The following is a 25,438-nucleotide window of genomic DNA, read 5'->3' as shown; positions in this document are numbered from 1 at the left end:
AGCTGGGCGGCAGGTTCTAAGCAGAGGCTGTAGGGCCCAGCCTCATGCTCCACAGTCCCTGGTCCTCCATGATGAGTTTTCTCAATGATCTGGAAATAGCGCCACCCAGGGAGCCTCTAAGCTGAGCTCCAAGGAACCCATTTTTCTCTGCCTCCTCCCTACTCCATGCCGGCCCCGCCCCCCCCCCCCCCCCCCCCCCCGGCCCAACTGATGATTTCTTGCCTCATGGTTGACCCAAACTTGTAAATTCAAGCAGCTATAGGGAGCTGAAAATTAGTGAGTATGAGAACGTTTCCACTTGTCCGTGGCTTGCTTGCTTATCCATTTTATTTTTAGAAAATCTTTTTTTTTTTTTGGTCAGTCGTGGGGCTTGAACTCTGGGCCTGGGCATTGTCCCTGAGCTCTTCAGCTCAAGGCTAGCGCTCTACCACTTGAGCCACAGCACCACTTCCAGTTTCCTGCTGGTTCATTGAAGAGTCTCATGGACTTTCCTGCCTGGGCTGGCTTTGAACCGTGATCCTCAGATCTCAGCCTCCTGAGTAGCTAGGATTGCAGGAGTGAGCTACTGGCGCCCAGCCTAGAAAAATCTTCATTCTTGAGCTAAGTGTATTGCAGTCCAGCAATACTGTGCTTCTAAGAGTTCTGCTGTTTCCGAAACTCGGCATCCAACCTGCTCCTAGCAGCTGGGTGTCCAGCCAGGCCAGCTTTCTCCCCTGGAGCAGGTGACCAGGGCGGGCCAGGTCAGCTGTGCCCTCACCTCCAGGACTCAGGATGTGGGGACACCTTGCCTGTTCTACACCCCTTCTATCTCCAGGGAGGGAGCTAAGCCTGGGGCGGGGGTGGGGGGAGGCAGGCCAATGATGCTTTGAGAACCTGGGGTTGGACTTGAAAAGTCCAGCCCCACTCTCTTCCCAGAGAAGTGGAGAGACGAGGCCTCCATCCCACTCACGACAAAAACAGGCCTCTCGTGGCCCATCGGTCTCGCGCGTTACTTCTGCCCTATCTTCTACTCTTCCCTCCTCAAAGCGCTCCAGCCTCCTGCTCTCCCAAAGCACATTCCTGCCTCAGGACCTTTACACACACCGTTGCCTCCCCATCCATCTTCTACTCTTCCCTCCTCAAAGCGCTCCAGCCTCCTGCTCTCCCAAAGCACATTCCTGCCTCAGGACCTTTACACACACCGTTCCCTCCCCATCCATGAGCATTCTTTTTCCAGATAGTCTTTCTCATGAGTTTGAGAGAGTCAAGCAGGGATTGAACTCCAGGGCTTGTGTTTGTTTTTTCTTTCTTTTTTTTTCTTTTTGTCGGTCGTGGGGCTTGAACTCTGGGCCTGGGTGCTGTCCCTCAGCTCTTCAGCTCAAGGCAAGCGCTCTACCACTTGAGCTACAGCGCCACTTCCGGTTTTCTGATGGTTTATTGGAGATAGGAGTCTCACTGTCTCTCCTGCCCGGGCTGGCTTTGAACTGCGATCTTCAGATCTCAGCCTCCGGGGTAGCCAGGATGACAGGCGTGAGCCACCAGCGCCAGGCTGTTTTTTCTTTTTGTTTTTGATTTTGGTGTTTTTTTGGCCAGTCCTGGGGCTTGAACTCAGGGCTTGAACCTGTCCCTGAGTTTCTTTTTTGCTCCAGGCTAACACTCTACCACTTGAGCCACTTCTGTCTTTTTCTGCTTATGTGCTACTAAGGAATGGAACCCAGGGCTTCGTGTGTGCTAGCGTGGCAAGCACTCTACCACTAAGCCACCTTCCCAGCCAGGCCTGGAGCTCTCGAACTCTCGGGTTCTCACCATCTCCGATCTGTAATCTATCTGGACGTCCAGTTAGATTATTTGCTAAAGATCAAGTTAGATAGAAGCCTTGCTTTATCTGAGGATGAGAACCTAAGATAAGGAGGTGTGGAGGGGAGGGTACCCAGAGGCATTTCGTACACCAGCGGTAGCCACCACTGTCCCCCTCCAGCCTCTGCCTGGGTGAGGACATCCTGGCAGGAAACCGGGGTACAGAGACTGGAGCGCAGCTTCTCCCTCTGCTTGGGCAGGCTGGGAGAACGCTTGAGTCGTCCACCTCACCCTTTGAGCCTCTCCTTAAAAGTCTCCCCCTCCTTCAGCCTCCTCCCAGCCCCCTCTGAGCTTTCTCCTCCACTGCCAAGACTCTAGGAGAGGGGGTGGGGGGTGGTGGTGCCAGGCCAGGGGTCCTTCCAAGAGGAAGTGCCACAGATGAGCACAGGAGATTGGCTGGCTGGGGAACGGAAAGGGAGATTTAGCAAGAGAGACGACTGTTAACAGCCCAGCGTGCGGAGTCCGCCTCCCTGAGACCAGGAGCACAGCGCAGGGCTGCGCCCGGGACCCCCAGAGCGGTGAGGACCACTCCAGCGGGCCGTGTGTCTCCTGCTGTGACGGGGGAGGGCTGGGAGGGCGGCTGGGCCCCCATCCCACTGTTTGTGTCTTTCTATTTTGGAGACAGAATTTCACCACGCAGCCCAGGCTGGCCTCCACTCTCCATCCTCCTGCCTCAGCCTCCCGAGCGCTGGGATGACAGGCGTGCATCCCCACGCGTGGGCTGTGATGTGCTGAGATCCCGTGGAGGGCCCTGGGAAGATGGGTAGATGATCTCCCCTAAGGGGAGATGACCCTGGGTGAGTCCACTGGCTTCTTAGCGCCCCCATGTCTCTATCAGTGAGGGAAGAAGGGCGGGTGGGCGAGAACAAAGATGTTTAGGCCCTGAGTGGGGTGTTAGGTTGGGTGAGGCCAAGGCCGAGTGGCGGAGCTGTGTTCCTGGCCTGTGACACCCCCGGGGGGCTGCAGTGGAGAGGGGGTGCAGGCAGCCCCCACGGTGGTACTCTGGTGCGGAGGGGCATTGTCTGTTTCCCGGAGCGCTGAGGGACAGGGATGGCAGCTGAGCAGGGACATGCATACGCGATTGTTGATTGACTAGAAGATGTCCCTCTGTCTCTGAGTGGCCCCAGGAGCGTGGGGGGGGTGCTGGTGACAGGTGTCACCTGATCCGGAGCCCGCGCTGGCTTTGGCTGCAGGTTCCTGGCAGGCCAGAAGGAGGGGAGAGGCGTGGCTTCCTTGGGGAGGGACATTTCCCTGTGAGCGCTGGGAGGGGCTGTGAGGGGGGTGCCCAGGCTGCTGAGGTGAGGCCTGGGACTTGATTGTAGGACTGTGAGAAGCTGGTGGGCTCAGCCATCCACCTCAGCCCCCCCCTCCTACGCCCAGTCCCGGAGGCCTCTGTCCCGGGCATCTTATCAGTGTGTTGTCACTGCCACCGGAAGTGACACATCAGGCACAGGCCTGGCTTGCCATCACATGATGAGAGCAGACGCCCCCAAAGCCCTGCCCACCCCGGGGGCTTGCTTCATGGGGCATCTCCACTCCCCACCCCCAATGCAGGGAACTCTGCTATCCGGAAAGTACCTCTGTCCCAGGAAGTGCCAGGGGAGGCTCATCTCAGGGGAAAGGAACAAGGCACCATGCTGGACATGGGTGGCTGGTGGCTCACGCCTGTAATTCTAGCTACTCAGGAGGCTGAGATCTGAGGATGGTGATTCAAGGCCAGCCCCGACAGAGAAGTCTGTGAGATTCTGATCTTCAATTAACCACCCAAACCAAACCAAACAAAAAACCACAGCATCAGTTTCCTGTCATGGTGGCTGGGTCCCTGGCCCTCAGAGCTTTCCTCAGTTTCCCCAGCTGTCACTGGAGATAAAGGTTGTCTGTGAGGCCCCTCACCAATGAGGTCTCCAATGCTATTCCCGCTGCTCCTCCCAGTAGACACCGAGGGCCTGTCCTATCCTCACATCTGACGTGGATCATATGTTCCACAAGTTTTTTTTGGGTTCTTTGTTTGTCTTTTGTCTTGCCAGTCTTGGGGCTTGAACTCCGGGCCTGGGCGCTACCCCTGAGCCTCTCTGCGCATAAGGCTAGCACTCTACCATTTGAGCCACAGCTCCACTTCCAGCTATTCCAAGTAGTTTATTGGAGATAAGAGTCTCAGGGACTTTGCTGCCTGGGCTGGCTTTGAACCGTGATCCTCAGATCTCAGCCTCCTGAGTAGCTAGGATTACAGGCGTGAGCCCCCGCCGCCCGGCTCCACAAGTATTTTTAAGCTGTCCTGGCCCTTTGGCCTATAGCAGTGAGCAGAACATCAAACATGGAGGGGTTGCAATCTCAGTAAAAGGAGGTGGAGATGTAGAAAATCAGGGGATAAAAGATTGCTCTAGAAGATGACAAGTGCTAAGAGAAAGTAAAGCCAGAAAGGGAGGCTCACCCAGGCAACGGGAGTGGTTTTTAGGTTTTTAGTTTTCTTTTTTTTTTTTTTTTTTGTCGGTCGTGGGGCTTGAACTCTGGGCCTGGGCGCTGTCCCTCAGCTCTTCAGCTCAAGGCGAGCGCTCTACCATTTGAGCTACAGCACCACTTCCAGTTTTCTGGTGGTTTATTGGAGATAGGAGTCTCATGGTCTCTCCTGCCCGGGCTGGCTTTGAACCGAGATCCTCAGATCTCAGCCTCCTGAGTAGCTAGGATTACAGGCGTGAGCCACCAGCGCCCGGCTAGTTTTCAGTTTTTAATTAGCTCATCCAATCCTCAAGGTAACACTGAGTGATCGGTATTAGTCTCACTTTTCAGGCTGTGTGGGAAAGAGGCCACGCCCTCCCTGGCTGTGATGGGCGTAGCCCGCCCCTCTCCTGCTGACACTAAGCTGGTCTTTCTGTCTGATTATAGCTCGCCAGGCTGGAGCTGCCCCAGAGGCCACTGGAGGGTCATGGGCTGGGGTGGGCGGGGGTCCCCTCAGGGGGAGGGTGGCCGAGAATGGACAGTGGCTTTCTGAGTGGCCCAGGGAGGAGCCCCCACATCATAATCTCCATGGAGCATCCGGGGTGGGGAACACTGGTGACAGAAAGACAGAGGAGCATGGGGACTTCTCCGTGCCAGCCCTGAATCTCATTCTTGCCTCTCTTCGTTTACTTAGTTTTTGCTTTGTTTTTTCTTTTGTCGGTTGTGGGGCTTGAACTCTGGGCCCAGGCGCTGTCCCTCAGCTCTTCAGCTCAAGGCTAGCACTCTACCACTTGAGCCACAGCGCCACTTCTGGCATTTTCTGTTTATATGGTGCTGAGGAATCGAACCCAGGACCTCATGCATGCACTCTACCACTGAGCCACCTTCCCAGCCCTCCTACTTATCTTTGATACTGGATTGAACCTAGGGCCTCCCACCTGTCAGGCCAGGACTCCACCACTTGAGCCACACACCCAGCCATTGCCTTTGTATTTTTCTTTTTGGAGGAAGAAAAGGCTCTTGCTATGTAATCCAGGCTAACCTAGAACCTGAGATCCTCCTGCTCCATTTCCCAAGTCTCGAGGATGATAGGCTTATTCTTGGCTCTCCACCCCCTATTTCTTTATTTCTTCATTTATCAGTTGTGGGGCTTGAACTCAGGGCCTGGCGCTGTCCCTGAGCTCCTTTGCGCTCCTTTGCTCAAGGCTAATACTCTACCACTTGGATCTACAGTGCCACTTCCAGTTTTCTGGGCTGGCTTTGAACTGTGATCCCCAGATCTCAGCCTCTTGAGTACCTAGGATGACAGGCGTGAGCCACCAGTGCCTGGCTTGTTCATTTTATTTTTTTGCCAGTCTTGGAGCTTGAACTCAGAGCCTGGGTGCTGTCACTCAGGTTTTTTTTTTTGGGTCCGGTCGTGGGGCCTGAACTCTGGGCCTGGGCACTGTCCCTCAGCTCTTCAGCTCAAGGCTAGTGCTCTACCACTTGAGCCATAGCGCCACTTCCGGCTTTTTTCTTTTTGCTTATGTGGTGCTGAGGAATCGAACCCAGGGCCTCAGGCATGCAAGGCAAGCGATCTACCACTGAGCCACCTTCCCAGCCCTCAGGTTTTGTTTTTATTCAAAGCTAGTACTCTACCATTTGGGCCACACCTCCATCTATTTGGTGGTAAATTCATTGGGATTAAACGCCTCACAGACTTTCCTGCTGGGCTGGCTTTGTACCGTGACCCTCAGATCTAAGCTTCCTGAGTAGCTAGGATGACAGGCGTGAGCCACCTGTGCCTGGCTTCGTTAATCATTCTTAATAGGAAGGAGAGAGCTGTGCAGTGCTGAGGCTCATTACCATTGTCAGCTGGGAGGGCTGGGGGGGGGAGGGGAGGCGGGGCAGCCACTGGCGGCCCCGCTGATGGCCGGCGTCTGTATTGGCTGCTGCGGCAGGAGTCCCACGGCGTCTGGTGCTGCCTCCATCCCAGGCCTGGCCAGACTTTTCGAGCCGCCCTCCACCCTCCTTTCCTGCACAAGCTAAAGGTCTAGCTTGGCGGTGAGCCCCACACACGGGCCGGGTTTGTGGGGTGCTGCAGCCTTGCTGCAGTTAGAACTACAGTTGTCACCTGGCGCCCTGCTCTGTGGCTGGGTGGATGCCAGGTACCGAGCCCGGCTTCTCCAGCCTAGGGACCAAAGCCCAGGAGAATCTCGGAGCACTAGCCTTGAGCAAAAGATGCTCAGGCACAGCACACACAACACAAAGGATAAATGCTTCCAATCCATCTTGTCCGACCTCCCAGCAATCCAGTGTCTTCACGCTGCTTCTGAAAGAGCGCATGTATAGGAGAGACAGACAGACTGACAGACTACTTCCATATTTCACTTTGAGGTTTGGCTTCCTGAGGCAGCTGTGAGGACGCTGGCCCGGGGCTCCCTCTGTCACCTTCTCTGCAGAGCCTCTGCTCCCTCCGTTCAGCCTATCTGTGGCCTTTGATGGGAACAAAAGGTGCAGGGCCTGCCTCAGGCCCTTTGCACATGCGGTGTGTGGCCTCCCATCTCACTGGATTCCTTTAGAACACAGTCTCTGCCGGTGGGAGCCACCCTGACTGTCCAGATAGCCAGGGCTTTTCTTTCCACATGGTCTTGGGTGCCGCAGATTCATCCAGCAGTGTGGGGAATGAGGGGCCTTCCTGGAGGAGGAAGGAGGAGGAAGGAAGGAAGGAAGGAAGGAAGGAAGATGTCAGGTAGATGAGAGCTGGGAGCTCTTGGGAGCCAGGCTGGGACCATCTGGCATTGGAAGGCCCTCCACAAGGTCCCCATAGACCAGCAGGGGAGGGGGGATGAGTGGAGAGGGCAGGAGGAAGCAGGGCAGGGCGCGGCCATGCTGAGCTCTGAGAGCTGCTGGGGGCGCACTGCTCCCTGGGAAAAGAAGGCCAGGCCAGGCCTTGGGGAGGGCTTGGGGACAGCACAAGCCCCCCCCCCCAAGAGCGCAGCCAGGCCACGCAGCTGGGCGGGGGCTGTGGCCATGCTGCGTTCTAAGGACATAGCCACCCAACACTCCTCCTCCTCCTCCTCCCTCACCCCCAGGTCCAAGGCCCCATGGAGAGTGGACGGAGATCAGCCCGAAGGGGCCGGAAGCTGGGCTCCAGCCGCCGGTGGCAGATGAGAGAGCCAGCGGAAGGCCAGGAGGCCCCCGGGACCCCCGAGCTCTGGTCGCCGCGGGCCACGGCGGAGCTGCAGGCCTTCTTCCAGCACTGCGGTGCCCAGCAGAGGGGCTTTGTCACCCGGGAGGACCTGGCGGTGAGCTCACTGTCCCACCGAGGCTCCCTGTCCTTCCCCGCCCCTCCTGAACACGTCCTGGGGAGGGGGAACAACTAGAGGCTTGTTTATACTAACATGTAAATGACACCCAAGGCTTTGTATCTTACTGTTTTTCCACATTCGATCTTTCCTTTTTTTTGGTAGTACTGGGGTTTGAACTCACAGTCTCCAACTTGCGAGGCAGGCCGGCATTCTTTTGGGAGCCATGCCACCAGCCCAGTATTCTTTTTCCTTTTTTCTTTTTTGTCAATCATGGGGCTTGAATGGACACTGTCCCTCAGCTCTTCAGCTCAAGGTGAGCACTCTACCACTTGAGCCACAGCGCCACTTCTGGCTTTCTGAGTGGTTTATTGGAGATAAGAGTCTCATGGACTTTCCTACCCAGGCTGGCTTTGAAGTCCTCAGATCTCCGCCTCCGGAGTAGCTAGGATTAATGTATAGGCGAGAGCCACCAGCGCCTGACCCAATAATCACATTTTAACAAGAGAGAGAATTTTAAACCAAAGAAGTAGCTTGCAGGTGGTGGGAATTTAGGCCTCTGGAGCAGGCAGGTTCATCCTGGGGTGTAGTCAGAGCTGCTTGTCAAACCAGGTGGATGACTACATATGTCATCGTTCAAACCTCAGGGCATGTACACACACACACACACACACACACACACACACACACACACACACACACACACACACACACACACACGCGAGGAAGAGTGGTAGAGCACCAGCCTTGAGCTGAAGAGCTGAGGGACAGCGCCCAGGCCCAGAGTTCAAGCCCCATGACCAACAAAAAAAAAAAAAAAAAGAAAAAGAAAAAGGAAAAAAAAGTGTGTGTGTGTGTGTGTGTGTGTGTGTATACACATATGCATATATATGGAGAGAGAGAGAAAGCGAGAGAGAAAGAGCGCCATATTGCCATATTGCCACCAATATGCCCAATCAGCTTCCCAGAATCCAGCAAGGACTTCCGGTTCCCCTGGCAGTCAGGTGTGTGGCCCGCAGGTACACTCAGGGGCCAGCGAACCCCCAAGCCCCCCCCAGGCCAACCTGGAGGTCACCTAAAGTCCCCCCAGAAGCCCAGGCCCCATGGAAGCATACGCGATTGGTGGCCCGTGGGCCAGAGCTCGCCGTGTCTGGGCTGGTGGTGGACGCAGGCGGGGCCTGCAGCGCCGAAAAGCAGAAGTGTCCAGGGAGCAGATGGAGGGCTGCTGGGTATGGATTATGGGAACAAATCATGCCGCCCAGTGAGGCCGGCAGAATTCCCCGCGGGGTCCCAGGCATCCCGCTTTCTGAGGGCTCCACCAGGGTCTCCCCTGACGTCAGGAAAGGCCCTGAGAAATCTCCCGGGCTTTTCTATAAAGCAGGCCAGGGCTGCCAGTTCACCCCGCGGTGTTTCCCCGCCGGCGCAGTCTGGGGGAGGTGCGCTGTTCTCGCTCGCTAGTTGCTGCCACAGGAGCCTGGAGGCATTTCATGAATCTGGAGAAACAGCTGCTGAATTTTTAAAACTTCTTTCATATATTTAGGATCTGATCGTGGGGGAGGCAGAGAGCTAGCAGAAGACTGGGCAGGAACGTCTGTGAGACCCTTTTATCTCCAATGAACTACTCAGGAAAAGCCAGCTGTGGTTCTGTGGCTCAGGTGGTGGAGTGCCAGCCTTGAGCAAAAAGCAGCTCAGGGACAGTGCGCGGGCCCTGAGTTCAAGCCCTAGGACTAGCTAAGTAAATAAATGAATAAATGAGCTGGAAAGACTGGGTACTGATGCCCCACACCTGTGATCCTAGCTACTCAGGAGGCTGAGAGCTGAGGATCCTGGTTCAAAGCCAGCCAGGGCAGGAATGCTCAGGAGATTCTTCAGTCAACCACCAGAAACAGGAAGTGGCTCAAAGCTGTAGAGCTCAAGGACAGTGACTAGGCCCCGAGTTCAAGTCCTACAACCAACCAAAAAAGAAAGATGGATGGATGGAAGGAAGGAAGAAAGGTGAAAGAAAGAGAGAAAAGAAAGAAAGATAGGAAGGAAGGAAGGAAGGAAGGAAGGAAGAAATGAGCTGGTAGAACCAGGTATGGTGGCACAGGCCTGGAATACCAGCTTCTAGAGACAGGTCAGGGCAATTTAGGAAGAGTGTTTCAAAAGCAAACAAACATTGGGACAGGGAGTGTAGCTTAGTGGTAGAATGCTTGCCTAGCAAACATGAAGCCCTGGATTCCATTCCTCAGTACCACATACACAGAAAAAGCTGGAAGTGGCGCTGTGGCTCAAGTGGTAGAGCACTAGCCTTGAGCAAAAAGAAGCTCTGGGACAGTGCCCAGGCCCTGAGAAACCCCAGAAACCCCAAAACCCCAAACTCCTAGGCTCAATCCCTATAGACAGAGATAGAAAGAGAAGAAAAAAATCTGGGTTCTACTTGTTCTGGAAGCTGAAGGAATAGTGGGTATTCACCCACTTAAAATAGAAGTGCGAGGCGATGACACACTGTGAAGGAAACACGGGAGATAAGGCAAGTGCGGGGGAACCAGCTCCTTGAACTCAGGGCCTGGGACTTTTCCTTGGCGGACGCCCTACTTCTGGCTTTTTTCCTGGCTGGTTAATTGGAGGTAAGAGTCTCACAGACTTTGCTGCCTGGTCAGCTTCTTAAGCAGCGAGGATTACAGGGGTGGGCTACAGATGCCTGGGCATTAGTTGCCTTTTGTGTGTGGGGGAGAGGAAGGGGCTGTCCTGGGGCTTGACCTCAGGATCTGGGCGCTGTCCCTGAGCTTCTTTACTCAAGGCTAGCGCTCTACCACTTGAACCACAGCTCTGCTTTTGGCTTTTTTTTTGGTGGGGGTGGTTAGTAGGAGGTAAGAGTCTCACGGATGTTCTTGTCCAGGTTGGTTTTGAACTGTGACCCTCAGATCTCAGCCTCCTGAAGAGCTAGGGTCACAGGCGTGAGCCACTGGTGCCTGGCTACTTCCCAACTCTTTTGTGGTTCATTGCGGATGAAAGTCTCACAGACTTTCCTGCCCATGCTAGCTTTGAACTGCAGCCCTCAGATCTCAGCCTCCTCAGTAGCCAGGCTGACAGTCATGAGCCACCAGCACCTGGCTTTAGTGATTCCAGGGCACAAGCTGGGGACATGGCGGCATCTAGTACCTGCTGCTGCTTCCTACCTCTATATAATAAAACAGAGAGGATGCACTGGACATTGTGGGACTTACTGACAGCTTCCAGATGACTTGTTCCTGCTGGTTTATTATTATTACTATTAATTAGCATACATCAACAGCACCATACTAATGACTGCGATCATTTCAGAGATGGCTGCTGGGTACTTGGAGCAGTCACTCCTCTCTCCCAGCCTCTCCCCCTCCCCCACCATTTTCATTTTCATGAACTTAGGGCGTCTTCCTCCCCCTCCAGTTCCCTCTCCTTCCCCCCCCCCCCCCGTCCCGCACCATTTTGGCAGTTGCTGATGGACCGCGTTGGGGAGGACTCTCTGTGGTCCTTTCTTGGTCCCCAGGGGCTGGGTTTCGGGATTTGGGGTGGGGATGTGGAGGAAGCGGCCTTGGCCCAGCTCAGGGCTCCCCTGGGGGGGGTCTGTCTTGGCTGAGGTTGGGGACCTGAAGGGTAAGGCCCAGGGTCAGGCCTTGGGGGAGGTCTGAGCCCCCCAGGAGAAGGGAAGTGGGGTTGGGGGAGACTGAAGGCATCTCCTCCCTTTTCTTGGTTGTGATCAGAGCCCCCCCCACCCCTTTGAAGCCAGCCCAGTCCTGGCACCAACCCCCCCCCCTTCCTTCCAGGAGGCCAAGTTCAGCTTCCTGGGTGGCGAGGAGCCCCGGATGATTTTCGACTGGGTGGACACGGAGGGGAAAGGCCGCCTCTCCCTGGAAGAATTCGGCTCTGGGCTCCGTAAGTCTGTCCTGGGAGAGGCCCCGGGGTGGCCCAGCACGGCGTAGGGCCGGGGTCATTGGCCAGGCCCGGAGGCCTTCACATGGGGAGCACTTGGGGCTCTCCCCTGAGACTCCCCAGCCTGTCCTCCCTGTCCTCCTGAGACCACAGGCCACGTGAGGGCCGTGTCCCCTCAGAACGGGGGTCCTGAGGCACTGTGGAGGGGGAGGCCAGGGGTCTACACCCACAAGCTGGGAACGCCCAGGTAACTGAGAGGCCGGTCAGCTGGGCATAGCGGGCAGGGCAGAGAGGAACCTTTGTCCCTGCAGCCCCAAGGGACCATCTTCAGTCACCCGTGCCACCCACGGGCTTCCCAGCACCTGTGAGGGAACAAAGGCTGGCTCTTCTGCGAGGCCCCGGGCCGGCGCCATCTGTACCCTGCGGCCCCACGCAGCAGCCCCTTGCCTTCCTGTCTGGCTAGCCCAGCTTCTCCCCCAGGGCCTTTGCATATGCTGCTCCCTGCCTGGACTGCCCTTCTCTGCAAATCACATGGTCATTCCTTCTTCTCACCTCCCAGAGGTGGCGTGGTTAGCCTCTTCATCTCAAGCAGTCTCCCTCCTCTCCCTGTCTCCCAGTGGGAATGATCCAACGTATCCCTTGAGCTCACTTAGTAAATTTGCCTTGAGAAGGAGGTAAAGCAGGAGGTAAAGCAGGCACCAGTGGCTCACAGCTGTAATCCTAGCTACTCAGGAGGCTGAGATCTGAGGATTGCAATTTGAAGCCATCCGGGGGAGGAAAGTCCATGAAACTCTTATCTCCAATGAAGCACCAGAAAACTGGAAGTGGCGCTGTGGCTCAACTGGTAGAGTGCTAGCCTTGAGCAAAAGAGTTCAGGGACAGCACCCAGGCCCTAAGTTCAAGCCCCATGACAAAGAAGGAAAGGAAGGAAGAAAGGAAGGAAGGAAGGAAGGAAGGAAGGAAGGAAGGAAGGAAGGAAGGAAGGAAGGAAGGAGCTGGATGCTGGAGGCTCACACCTGTAATCCTAGCTACTCAGGAAGCTGAGATCTGAGGATTGTAGTTCAAAGCCAGCCCAGGTAGGAATGTCCATGAGACTCTTATCTCCAATAAACCACCAGAAAACCGGAAGTGGTGCTGTGGATCAAGTGGTAGAGTGCTCATCTTGAGCTGAAGAGTTCAGGGACAGCGCCCAGGCCAGAGTTCAAGCCTCATGACCGACAAAAGAAAGAAAGAAAGAAAGAAAGAAAGAAAGAGAGCCTTTTCAACTCATCCCAGAATGTCAGTTCTCCCAGAACAACATGGATTTGGGCCAATTATGTCACTGGCACAGAGTAGATGCTCAGTAAACACCCCTTGATGGACTAGATGAAGAGCTGTGGAGCTGCTGTGTGACTTCAGATGAATGTTGGCGCATCTCTGGACCCTAGATGATGTATAAGGAACACAGTGTCTACCTGAGTGACCCCCAAGATCTGTCTGAGCATTGGAGGTGGCTTGTGTATGTCCAGCGTCAGCCAGGACTCCTTCCTCAAGGGCTGTAGCAGAAGTCAGGGCCACAGCGCCCATTCGGCTCCCCTGTCTCCCCTAGGAAACATCTTTGGCTCGGACCTGAGCCCCCGCAAGCTCCAAAGAAGACCCCCGCCCTCTCAGCGGGGGGCTGGATCCCCTGGCCTCCCAGAGCTGGAGGAGGCTGAGCCCCAGGACAAGGAGGCGTTCCTGGGCCTCGTGGGGCAGCTGGGCGCTGACCACTTCCTTCCTGAGTAAGGCCGTGCGTGGGGCGGGGGAGGTGCTGCCAGCCCGAGGGGCGGGGCCCCCTCCTGGGCGCGGTGCCCGGGGCCTGGCTGCAAAGAGAAGCTGGGGTAAGCCAGCCTGGCCACTGGCTGGTGCGTGACCGTGACCTCTGACCCCCGCTCATGGCTGCAGAGGGGCACAAGCACCCCGGGGGGGAGGAGGATTCCCTCCAGGGCACTGGGGGCCTCCCCAGGGACCTCCTTCCTAGCTCACAAAGAGGGTCCCGCAATGGGGTGACTTCCAGCGTGGCAGTGCCCTGATCTGGGCAGGTGTGAGGACAAGAGGCATTTCCTCTGATGTGTCCTGGGCTCTGTGCTTATTGGGGGGTGGTCTCTCATGCTTGGAGAAGGGGGTCCCACCTGAAAAAGTGGGTGCACATCTCCCTGGCACCCTGGGGATCCAAGAGATCGCCAGCAAGGGGTCCGCACCGCTCCCTGCCCTCTCCCTCCCCTCTGCTCTCAAGGGCGGGGCTGGGCTCAGGGGGGCGGGAGGGTGGCCCCCGGGGCGTGGGCTGGCAGGGCAGGTGGAGCGGGCAACCATTTACCCACTTGGCAGCCTGGCCCAGGCTCCGTCTTCATGTCTCAATTAAATCCATGTGAAAGCAACATTTACTGTGTGCCAGCCGGGTACCATGCCCCTGGCTGGCTCTTCCACTGGGCATGACTCTCGTTCCTCAACCACTTTGCCAGGGAAGTGTTGTCTCCTCGCTTTACACACAAACACAGGGAGGCATGGGACTGGCTGTAGGTCACACAGTGAAAAGCGAGAGAGGAGGCTGATGGAGGCAGGACTGGCGGGCTCTCCCAGGGGTTCGAGAAGAAGGGAGAGGTCTCATCTGGGAAGGGTTCCTGGGAGAGACAGCGTTTGAGTTGTGCCCGGTAGTCAGTGGAGTGTTGTGTCCCTGGTGTCCAACTGTCTTGGAACATCTCCATTAAAGCTGAGGAGTGTGCTGGGTGTCCGCGGCTCATGCCTGTAATCTTAGCTGAGATCTGAGGATCATGGTTCAAAGCCAGCCTGGGCAGGAAAGTCTGTGAAACTCTTATCTCCATAAACCACCAGAAAATAGGAAGCGGTGCTGTGGCTCAAGTGGTAGAGCGCTTGCTTTGAGCTGAAGAGCTGAGGGACAGCGCCCAGGCCCAGAGTTCAAGCCCCAGGACCAACCAAAAAAAGTAGAGTCTGTAAGACTCTTATCTCCAATGAATGATCAAATGCTGTAAGTGGAGATGTGGCTCAAGTGGTAGAACACCAGCCCTGAGTGGGGAAAAAAAAAAAGGCCAAGTAAGAACACAAGGCCCTGAGTTCAAGTCCCAATACTAGCACAAAACCAGAAAAGACCAGCAAGGAGTGAGTCCCTCCATCCCCTCCCTCCACGCGTCCCTTAACCGAGCTGTTTTGTTCTAATCTCTGGAGGCCTCTTGTCACAGGCAGGTCGAGATCTGGCCACTGTGGGGGGAACTGCGGCGGGGGGAGCCCCAGCTGGCCCACACCCTGGAGGGCCTGCTGGCCAAGATGAGCCTCCACCTGCAGGAGGCCCGGGCGGACAGGGAGGCCCTGGAGCGGTCACTGAGGACGTGAGTGGAGCTGGCTGCCTGGGCCCTGGGTTAAAGGTCGGAGTTGGTGGCAGGGCCTGGCGCCGCCTGAGGGGCAGGAGTCAGTGATGCTGGGGGACCAGCATCTGGCTGATGCTTGGGGAAATGTCCGTGCCATGGACCCCGGTGCCTGTAGGTTATCAGGGGTCCATGGTGGCTGGCAGTGATGTAAGCAGGAAGTGGGGGGGGGTGTCACCCTGCCACTGGTTGCTGAGGCTGCCTGGCCTCCCCCCCTCCTAGGCGGGGCTCTGACCACCATCGAGAGGTCCAGCAGCTGTACCAGGAGATGGAGCAGCAGATTGCCAGGGAGAAGCAGCAGCTCCAGGCACAGGTGGGCGCCAGCGGGTAATAGCGGGGAAGCAGAGGCTGCGGGGAGCCCTTGGTCTCCCTGCCCTGAGCTCTGGGGGTCCCCAGAGAGACAGGTGGGGCTCCCCCAGCCTGGGTTCACTTCCCAGCTAAGCCAGGTCTCTCTGCCCCTCAGGGCTGGCTTCCACTATGTGGTTCTCTCAGGTTCCTGGTTCGAATCTAGGCCAAGTCTGGTGATCCTGGGGCCCTGGGTTCCAGCCAGGGGAGAGGGTGGGCCCCGCCTGCTGGCTCTGTAGTGTGCAGGGCAGGGCTGACCCTGTTTCCTCCTCAGAGCGACTCCCGGGGCCTGGATCTCAGCGCCCACATGCAGGCCGTGCTGGAGGCCAAGGAGCGAGAGGTGCAGCGGCTGGCAGAAGGCCAGAGGGAGGTGAGCGCGCCCAGATTCAGACCCCAGGCCTTTGTCAGCGCGCTCTGATCTGGGTTTGTTTTGGGGCTGGTACCAGGACTTGAACTCAGGCCTTCTAGCTCTCATGCTGCTTGCTTGCTCGCAGAAGACTCTCCACCACTTTTTTTTTTTTTTTTTTTTTTTTTTTGTCGGTCGTGGGGCTTAAACTCTGAGCCTGGGCACTGTCCCTCAGCTCTTCAGCTCAAGGCGAGCACTCTACCACTTAAGCTACAGCGCCACTTCCGGTTTTCTGGTGGTTTATTGGAGATAGGAGTCTCACGGTCTTTCCTGCCCAGGCTGGCTTTGAACCGCGATCCTCAGATCTCAGCCTCCTGAGTAGCTAGGATTACAGGCGTGAGCCACCAGCGCCCGGCTTCTCCACCACTTTTTTTTTGTCACAGGGCTTGAACTCTAGGCCTGAGCTTCTTTTTGCTCAAGGCTAGCACTCTACCACTTGAGCCACAGTGCCACTTCCTGTTTTCTGGTGGCTCATGGGAGATAAGAGTCTCATGGACGAAAGTGGGTTTGGTTAAATGGATCTTTCATGGCCCTGTGATCTACCCTTTCTTTGAAAGTTTTTGAAAAGTAGAAATATCATTTTGTTGCATTTCCCCTATTCTTGTTTTTAAAAGAACAAATTCCCAAGCCCTACAAAATGGCTTGTACTGAACTTTTGCATTTGAATTAAAGATTGTTAAACATGAAAAAAAAAAAAAAGAGTCTCATGGACTTTCCTGCTCTGGCTGGCTTTGAACCACGATCCTCAGCTCTCAGCCTCCTGAGTAGCTAGGATTATAGGTTCTGAGCTATCAGTGCTCAGCTACCAATCCTATATTTTCAGCTGGTTCTCTGGGACATTGAGGGGGAGGGTGTGTATGCCACAATGACCTTCAGAGGTTTTTTGTTTTTGTTTTTTTGCCAGTCCTGGGGCTTGAACTCAGGGCCTGGGCACTGTCCCTGAGCCTCTGTTGCTCAAAGCTAGCCCTCTACCACATGAGCCTAAGCCACAGCGCCACTACCGCTTTTTCTGTGTTATGTGATACTGAGGAATGGAACCCAGGGCTTCATGCATGCAAAGCAAGCTCTCCACCACTAAGCCACCTTCCCAGCCCTTGGAGGGGTTTTTTGTTGTTGTTGCTGCTCTAGAGAACAAGTTTGAATCTTTCCTCTTCCCTCTCCACCTGTCCCAGCTGGAGGCCCAGGTCCAACACCTCAGCGACACCCAGCAGGAGGCCATGTTGGAGAAACTGCAGCTTCAGGAGGCTGAGCAGGACCTGGCTGGGCAGTTGGAGGCAGTGCGGGGACAGCTGCTGGTGACCAGGGGACAGCTGGACGCAGCCAGAGGCCGCGCGTCTTGGCAGGAGGAGGAGGAACCCAGGTAAGCGGCTGCTGGGCCACAGGGGAGGTCAGGAGCGGTCGGGGAAGTCAGGGGAGATCAGGGGAGATCAGGGGCTTCCCGGAACAGGGCCAGGCTGGGCCCCGCTTTCCCCGGCTTGATTTGAACACAGACACGCAGGGTCTCCAAACCTCACAGGGATCCTGCCAAGCTGGCTGTGTTGTGCCCAGGGCTCAGATGAGGAAACTGAAGCATAGAAAAGTGGAAAGAAGGGGCTGGGAATGTGGCTCAGTGGTAGAGTGCTGGCCTAGCACACATGAAGCCCTGGGTTCAGTTCCTCAGTACCACATACACAGAAAAAGCCAGAAGTGGCACTGTGGCTCAAGTGGTAGAGTGCTAGCCTTGAGCAAAAAGAAGCTCAGGGACAGTGCCCAGGCCCTGAGTTCAAGCCCCAGGATTGGCAAAAAAAAAAAAAAAAAAAAAAGAAAAAACAGAAAAAAGAAAGCTAGGCGCCAGTGGCTCATGCCTGTAATCCAAGCTACTCAGGAGGCTGAGATCTGAGGCTTGCAGTTCAAAGCCAGCCCAGGCAGGAAGGTCTGTGAGACTCTTTAATTAACCACCAGAAAACCAGAAGTAGCACTGACTCAAGTGGTAGAGCACCAGCCTTGAGCTGAAGAGCTGAGGGACAGCGCCCAGGCCCAGAGTTCAAGCCCCACGACTGACAAAAAAAAAAAAAAAAAAAAAAAAAGAAAGAAAAAAAAGTGGAAAGACTTGTGGCTCCTGATTGCCAGGCTGCAACTAAGACATGCACAGACATGCACACACAGACACATACACACAGACAGACACACCCATACACACACACACACACAGACCTAGTACATGCTGGGCAGACACTCGCTCTTCGGCTATCTGCAGCGGCGTCTACAGTGGGGCAGGGTGGGCTGAGGGGAGCATGGATCAGCTTCCTGTCCCGCACCAACCTTCACTTCCCCACTTCCTCTCCAGCCTCCCCAGGCCCCACGAGCAGCCCTCAGTCCCTCAGGCGGCCTTCCCTGAGGAGGCCCCCCTGCCTGGGCTATTTGGGGACAACGATGATTGGAACCAGCTCCTGAGCACCTTCAGCAGCACCCCACACAGGGCCCCCCAACTCTCCTGGAGCCCGTCCCCCACCCCGAGAGCCACCTCTGGCCCCCAGACGCCCCGTGTGGTCAGGCAGATCTCCATCTCGGAGCTGGGTGCTCTGCCGTCTGGTCAGGAGTTAGCTTCAGAGCCAGACGCGGATCTGAGGAACCCCCTGGGGGTGCCGCCTGGCACCCAGGATGGGGAAGGAGTGGACCTTGCAGGGAAGGCCAGCCCAGCTCAGCCCCATGGCCTGGGACCCAACGAGGAGGAGCCAGGCCCCAGGCCCGAACCCCACCTCCCCGGGGGCCTCCTAGAAGCCCCAGCTGGGAAGCCAGGGAGCTTGGTGGCAGCTGTATTCAAGGTTCTCACTCCCTGGGGGGATGGGTCCCCTACCCCGCTCTCTCCCCAGGCTCTGGCTGCGGCCAGGCAGGAGGAGGCCTTCCATCAAGACCTGCCAGCCCCAGGAGCGCAAGGGCTCATGGGCCTCCCAGAGGGACCAGCTGAGCCTTCAAAGGGCCTGGGGTCTGTGGGTCAGACTCCTAGAGAGGGGCAGGTGCCGAGTGAGCCCAGCCTGGTGGGGCAGGAAGGCGGTGCTGGGGCCCTGGGAGAAGCCGGCAGCGGGGTCCTCCCCATCCAGGGCCTGGAAGAGGAGCCCCGTGGGGAGGAAGGAAAGCCAGGGGACCCAGGCAGGCCGGGCGTGGCCTCAGAGCAGGCCGCCCAATCCCTGGAAATGGGGTCTCCAGAATCCCCCCAGAAAGCCGCTCCGCCTGGGCCTTCTTCAGCTGATGCGCCACAGGCTCCAGGAGAGGCAGAAGCAGGACCCCAGGAGCTTGCGCAAAGCCCCTCCACCCCGGCCGAGCTGCAATCCCACCCGGGACCCCCACCCCTGCCTGCTCAGTCAGACAGAGAACCCAGGGAGCCAGGGGCGCAGGGCAGGCCGGAAGACCCCAGGATGGACTTGGGGGAGGACGGGCTGACCACCTTCCCGGGGGACCACCCGGCTGGTCCTCAGGCTGACCCTGACCACCTCTTCCACGTCATCTTCGTGGGGGACTCCAACGTAGGCAAGACCTCCTTCCTGCACCTGCTGCACGAGAACTCGTTCGCGGCCGGGCTGTCGGCCACCGTGGGTAAGGGCTGCGGGGGACGTGCAGGGGAGGCCCCAGCTGGGGCTTGCAAGCCGGAGCAGGCCTGGAGCAAGCCTTGCCCGAATGCCGAAGGACATGGCAGGCTCTGCCCTGGCCACCGGCTTGCATGAAGCCTCATTTTATATGGGCATAATCTTACTATTTCACTAATTGTCTCTAATTACAGGTAATTTGCTTTTTCTGCATTGATCTGATTAGCTTATAATGTGCCACATCAACAAAGCACCCTGCAATTTAGGGACCATGTTAGTTGTCAGTGAAAACAGGCGTCTCCACCCACGGTGGGGTGGGCCTGGCTGGACCGGCTCCTGACACGCCCCGGGCTGTCCTGCCTGCTGGGACAGGAAGTTTCCATGTGGCTCACTGGGGTGTCTGACACAGGATGCATGTACTGCGGGTGGTAAATTAGGGTACCAGGTGCTTGAGTTCAAATCCTAGCTTACCCCTTCCCTTGGGCAAATTATCGGAAAGCTTTCTGTGACTGTCACAAAATACTTGAGCCTGTCAACTTACGGAGAACAAAGGTTTCTTTGGGCTCCGTTTAGGAGGTCGCCGTCTGTGGCTGGCCCCCTGGCCATTGGGCCTGTGGCCAAACAGTCTCACGGTGAGGGAGCATGCAGCAGAGCAAAACTGCTCACCTTGTAGTGAGGAAGCAAGAGGGAGAGAGAGGAGGGACTGAGTTTCCTTCTAGGACACACCCCCATGATCAGAGGACCTCCCATCAGGCCCCAGCTCCTCCCACCAGACCCCAACTCCTCTCAGGAGGCCTTGTCTCCTCCCACCAGGCCCTAGCTCCTCCCACCAGGCCTTGTCTCCTCCTGCCAGACCCCAGCTCCTCCCACAAGGCCTTATCTCCTCCCACCAGGCCCTAGCTCCTCCCACCAGGCCTTGTCTCCTCCTACCAGGCCTTGTCTCCTCCCACCAGGCCCTAGCTCCTCCCACAAGGCCCCAGCTCCTCCCACCAGGCCTTGTCTCCTCCCACCAGGCCCTAGCTCCTCCCACAAGGCCCCAGCTCCTCCCACCAGGCCTTGTCTCCTCCCACCAGGCCCTAGCTCCTCCCACCAGGCCTTGTCTCCTCCCACCAGGCCTTGTCTCCTCCTACCAGGCCCCAGCTCTTCCCACCCGTGCCAGGGTGGGGTCTTTGGAACTATTTCAAATCCCAATCGTAGCACTCTATGAATTCCAAATCTTCATCTGCTCAGTGGGAGCACTGTAGTGTTCTAAATGGTTGTAGAGATGGCTGAAGCCTGGTGCTGGTGATTCACCCTGTAATCCCAGCTACTCAGGAAGCTGAGATCTGAGGATGGAAGTTCAAAGCCAGCCAGGGGGCGGGGAAGGTGGCTCAGTGGTAGAGCGCATGCCTTGCATGCCAGAGGCCCTGGGTTCGATTCCTCAGCACCACATAAGCAAAAAGAAAAAAGCCAGAAGTGGCGCTGTGGCTCAAGTGGTAGAGCGCTAGCCTTGAGCTGAAGAGCTGAGGGACAGCGCCCAGGCCTAGAGTTCAGGCCCCATGACCGGACCCAAAAAAACAAACAAAAACAAGGCCAGCCAGGGCAGGAAAGTTCATGAGATTTTTTTTTTTTTTTTTGCTAGTCCTGGGGTTTGAACTCAGGGCCTGAGCACTGTCCGTGAGTTCCTTTTGCTCAAGGCTGGCTCTCTACCGCTTGAGCCACAGCACCACTTCCAGCTTTTTCCGTGTATGTGGCACTGAGGAATGGAACCCAGGGCTTCATGCATGCTTAGGCAAGCACGCTACCACTGAGCCACCTTCCCATCCAGGTCCATGAAATTCTGATCTCCAATTAACCAGCAAAAAGCCAGAAGAGGTGCTTTGGCTCAAGTGGTAGAGGACTAGCCTTGAGCAAACAAGTTCAAGGACAGCTCCCAAGCCCTGAGTGCAAGCCCCAGTACTGGCACCAGTGAAAAAAGAAGAGGAAAAGGAACAGGGAAGGGAAGGGAGGGGAGGAAGGGCAGGCGGCTGGAAGAGGGGCAGCATGTGGCTGGTGGCGAGGAGGCAGGGGTGGGTGGAGGTGGGATTGGAGGGGGGGAGCAGGACAGCAGGGGGCGGGGCTCTGGGGCTGCAGCAGGTGCAGCCAGGGCTGGGGGACCTGGGTGGAGATGGGGCTGACCCCTGTCTGCGTCCTAGGAGTGGATTTTCGGGTGAAGAACCTGCAGGTGGACAACCAGCTCTTTGCCCTGCAGCTCTGGGACACGGCTGGTCAGGAGAGGTATGGCGGGCCTGGCCCGGCTGCGCGCTGACACTGGCTGCCTCCCTGGTGTGTGGGGCGCAGGGAGAGCTGGGGAGGTACTCAGGATGTGGGGTGCGGTGGTCTCACGGGCTCTCCCGCAGGTACCACAGCGTGACTCGGCAGCTGCTCCGCAAGGCCGAGGGCGTGGTGCTCATGTACGACGTCACCTGCCGCCAGAGCTTCGCCCACGTGCGCTACTGGCTGGACTGTCTGCAGGTCAGCGTCCTTCCCGTCCCTGTCCCCCCCCCCCACCGCTACAAGGGACACATGCGTGACACCACTTCAGGATGAGCTGGGAGCTCAGCAGTACAAAGAAACCACAACCACACAGCACACACACACCAACTACTTCCTTCATCCTCCATGCACTTCTTTTCTCCACACACAGTAGCTCTGCTTACGGAGCCTGCTTCCTAACACCCAAGGGCCATGCAGGCCTCGTCCTGGCCTGGGTGAAGACGCCTCAGGTCACGGTCTCTGCCTGTAGCATGTCCTTAAAACAGCATTGGGTTTTTTAAAGCACAGGGTATGACACGAAGCTGTGTTGGCAGGAAGATGGGCACTTGGGACTTCAGAAGTTTCTAGTCTAGTTGGAATCGGGATACTCAGGTGGCATAGGAGAAGGCGGGCTGGGGGCTGGTATCTGACCACACCCTGAATCCCAACTCCTCCTCCTCCGACTGTGTGACTTTGGACAAGTGACTGAACCTCTCTGGGGTCTGATTTCTGTGACTTCTCCCATGGAGAAGTTGAGAAGATGGACAGACAGCTCCTTGCGCCCTGTGAATGAGTGCAGGGTGCCCGTCAGCTGTCAGGGGCGTCCTTTTATTGCTGTGACTCAGGAGACAAGTAGAGAATGGGCCAGGGCTGCTTCAGAGAGGGGGACCGGGAAGAGGAGGGAAGGGGAGGCTCGCGGCAGATGGGTGGTAGGGTCCAGGTAAGGATGCAGGGTGGGTGTGGAATATGGAGAGGGAGAATATGGAGGCTCCTTGTCAGCTTCTAGAAACTTCTAGAAGTTTCTAGGCATCACTAAGGGGGCTGAGGTTCCATTTCTGTGTGCAGGAGGCAGGGGCGGACGGTGCCGTCATCCTTCTGCTGGGAAACAAGATGGACTGCGAGGATGGGCGCCAAGTGTCTACTGAGGCCGGGCGTCAGCTGGCCCAGGTGAGTCCCTGCTTCCATTTCTTTCTGTGGCAGGAGGGGGATGGGGTCACCTCACCCACAACTGTCCCCTCAAAAGACCTGAGCACCCCTCCCCCCGCCCATCCTGGCCACTGCAGGCCAGCCTGAGACCCAAACACTGGCTGCAGTGGTGGTCATGACACGGAGCCTCGGGTTCAATTTGCAAACCCTCACATACTCCCGACCTACAGCAGAAGTATCTACAGGATGGAAAAGCTTCTAAATGCTTCACTGAAGATTCCCAGCCAAGCCAGGGGCCAGGGGCTCTTACTTAGACTGCTACCTACTCAGGAGGCTGAGGTCAGGAGGATCATGGCTGAAGGCCAGCCTGAGCAAAAAGTTCTCCAGATCTGTCTCAACCAGTAACTGGGTGTAGGGTGTGCCTGTCATCCCGTCGGCTTAGGAAGTGGATTTAGGAAGGATGGTGGTCAGAGGTCAGCCCACGTGAAAGTACATGACCCCATTTAAAAGCAAGCAAAAAGCCGGCTACCAGTGGCTCACGCCTGTAATCCTAGCTACTCAGCACATCAGACCCAAGTATCAAGGTCCAAAGATAGCCTGGGCAGGAAAAGTCCATGAGACTTATCTCTAATTAACCAGCAAAAAGCCAAAAGGAGAGCTACTGTGGCTCAAGTGGTAAAGCACCAGCCTTGAGCAAAAAAAAAGCCAAGGGACAGTGCTCAGGCCCTGAGTTCAAGCCCAGTTCAAGTTCATACACACAGGCAAAAAGAAGCAGAGCTGAAAGCGTGGTTCAAATTGTGGAGCTTCAGCCCAGCCAGAAAGCTGAGCAAGCATGAGTTCAAACCCCAGTACCACCAACAGACCTTCCAAGCGCCTTTCTCATTTCTCCAAGTTGGGGTGCAGGCTTTTGCTACCACTCAGAAGTGGGGTGTCTGGAGGGTGGAGCCCTTCACCCCACAGCCGGCCCCTCCCCTGTGGAGGCACTGGGCAGAGGCTGTTTGGGAGCAGGATTTGGAGGCCACCTGGCCCCTCAGCCTCTCCATCTGGCCCGCAGGAGCTGGGGGTCTCCTTTGGGGAGTGCAGCGCCGCACTGGGACACAACATCCTGGAACCCATGGTGAGCCTGGCCCGGTGAGTGCCCCCCCCCCGCCCCCCCCATCCCCCCCCCCCCCCCGCAGCTGGGACTCCCTCTGCCAGGCCACGCTCCCGCACCCCCAGCCCCACACCGCCCGTCTCCCATCTGTCCCTCACTGCCCAAGGCAGGAACACCAGCTGCTTGGCACCCAGAAGAGAAACAGAAGTCACGCTTTCCCTGACTCCATTTTCCCAGTGTCATGGGAGGAGCTGGAGGGAGAGGGAGCGTGGGGTACAGCCTGCTCGCCCCGCCCCCCAGGCTACTCCCAGGGTCCTTCTGGGCAATGGCTGGAGTCACGTGCGCATTGTCCTGCAGGTTGCTGAAGGTGCAGGAGGACCGGCTGAGGGGCTCGCTGGTGAAGGTGGCCCCCGGGGGGCCCCCCAAGAAAGGCCGCTGCTGCTTCTGACCCCCCCATCACACCTTGGGGCTCCCTGATCTCAGCTCTGCTGCCCTTCTGAGTCCAGCGAGGGCAGGCAGGACAGGCCCCCTGGAATCCCGGCCGAGATCTCGGGCAGGGGTGCGTGGCTGCGGCCTTGTGCCAGCCAGGAAGGACTTCACCGAGCAAATAAGGCTGGGAGTGAGGATGGGCTTGGGGAGGCGTGGGTGGTAAATTCTCCAGGAAAGGAAAAGCCTAGAAAAACAACAGAAGGGAAATAAACCAAATGACTGCCGCACATCTCCGGGTGGTACAATTATCGGGTGAAGGTGGGTGATCTCTTCCTTTGTGCTTATTAAAAAAATGTTCTGCTTTTCCACACTGTGTATTTCTTTCTTTTTTTTTTTTCTGGGTCCGGTCGTGGGGCCTGAACTCTGGGCCTGGGCGCTGTCCCTCAGCTCTTCAGCTCAAGGCTAGCGCTCTACCACTTGAGCCACAGCGCCACTTCCGGCTTTCTTCTTTTTGCTTATGTGGTGCTGAGGAATCAAACCCAGGGCCTCAGGTATGCAAGGCAAGCGCTCTACCACTGAGCCACCTTCCCAGCCCCTGCACTGTGTATTCTTACATAATCAGGAGAATGGGCCTTGAGGAAAGGAATAAACTTTACTCTGATGCCAGACTCTTAACCCATCCCCATCCCCTTTTTTTGGTTGGTGGTAGGGCTTGAATTCAGGGCCTGAGCACTGTCTCTGAGCTTTTTTTGTTGTTCAAGGCTAGCACTCTACCACTTTGAGCTACAGTGCCACTTCCGGTTTTCTGGTGGTTCACTGGAGATAAGAGTCACACAGACTTTCCTGCCCAAGCTGGCTTTGAACCTCTCGATCCTCAGATCTCAGCCGCCTGAGTAGCTGGGATGACAGGTGTGAGCCGCTGGTATCAGGCTTAATTCACATAGCTTGTCAGTTACAAAGTAAGTGTTGTGTTACTTGCTGGGGTCTGGGCTGGACAGGCCTCTGTGGCCATATGGATCTTGGGCCTCACCGTGGTCTCTGCCTGATTGGCTGTTCCAGCGGGGGATGGCAGAGGAGGCAGCCGGGCTCCCTGAGTCCTGGCCAGCTCATGTCTCTGGCTAGTTCCTGTCTCTGGGTCCAGGCCTCCCTGCCCTGAGTTCCAGGCCTCGCGGGCTCCTTCAGCCACATGAGCTGACTCCTGTGGACAAGCTCCAGCTCCAGGGAGCGGGAGCACTGGGAGAACACAGCCCTCATCCCAGTGGTGCTGGTGAGCTTTGTGCTGCTGGGGCCCTGCTCTGAGCTGGGATATGAGGCCCGCTGGACAGTCGCCT

The 25,438-nt window shown here is 56.8% G+C and overlaps 1 protein-coding gene across 1 annotated transcript; it reads left to right on the top strand.

Annotated features, from left to right (window-relative positions):
* Positions 1-6,265: 6,265 nt before the first annotated feature.
* On the top strand, positions 6,266-24,424 carry Rab44 (RAB44, member RAS oncogene family). The gene is made up of 14 exons (XM_070023503.1): positions 6,266-6,315; positions 7,347-7,559; positions 11,348-11,456; positions 13,042-13,213; positions 14,669-14,815; positions 15,074-15,164; positions 15,471-15,566; positions 16,775-16,962; positions 17,929-19,175; positions 21,340-21,421; positions 21,544-21,658; positions 22,505-22,606; positions 23,640-23,716; positions 24,036-24,424. Exons 2-14 carry the CDS (start codon positions 7,359-7,361, stop codon positions 24,124-24,126), a joined length of 2,718 nt encoding a protein of 905 aa, XP_069879604.1. The 5' UTR covers positions 6,266-6,315; positions 7,347-7,358; the 3' UTR covers positions 24,127-24,424.
* The last annotated feature ends 1,014 nt before the right edge of the window (positions 24,425-25,438 follow it).

The sequence above is a fragment of the Dipodomys merriami genome, unplaced genomic scaffold (genome assembly GCF_024711535.1).
Source record: "Dipodomys merriami isolate MVZ:Mamm:240054 unplaced genomic scaffold, mDipMer1.0.p SCAF_16, whole genome shotgun sequence".
NCBI classification, from domain to species: Eukaryota; Metazoa; Chordata; class Mammalia; order Rodentia; family Heteromyidae; genus Dipodomys; species Dipodomys merriami.
The sequence above is the reverse complement of the archived record's forward strand: the minus strand, read 5'-3'. Positions and strand labels throughout refer to the sequence as shown.

Excerpts from the sequence above, each read along its gene's own strand:
- Rab44 (XM_070023503.1), top strand. The coding sequence starts at position 7,359 with ATGGAGAGTGGACGGAGATCAGCCCGAAGGGGCCGGAAGCTGGGCTCC. Across the intron at positions 7,560-11,347 it reads TCACCCGGGAGGACCTGGCG|GAGGCCAAGTTCAGCTTCCT; the intron begins GTGAGCTCACTG and ends CCTTCCTTCCAG. Across the intron at positions 21,659-22,504 it reads ACTGGCTGGACTGTCTGCAG|GAGGCAGGGGCGGACGGTGC; the intron begins GTCAGCGTCCTT and ends TTCTGTGTGCAG.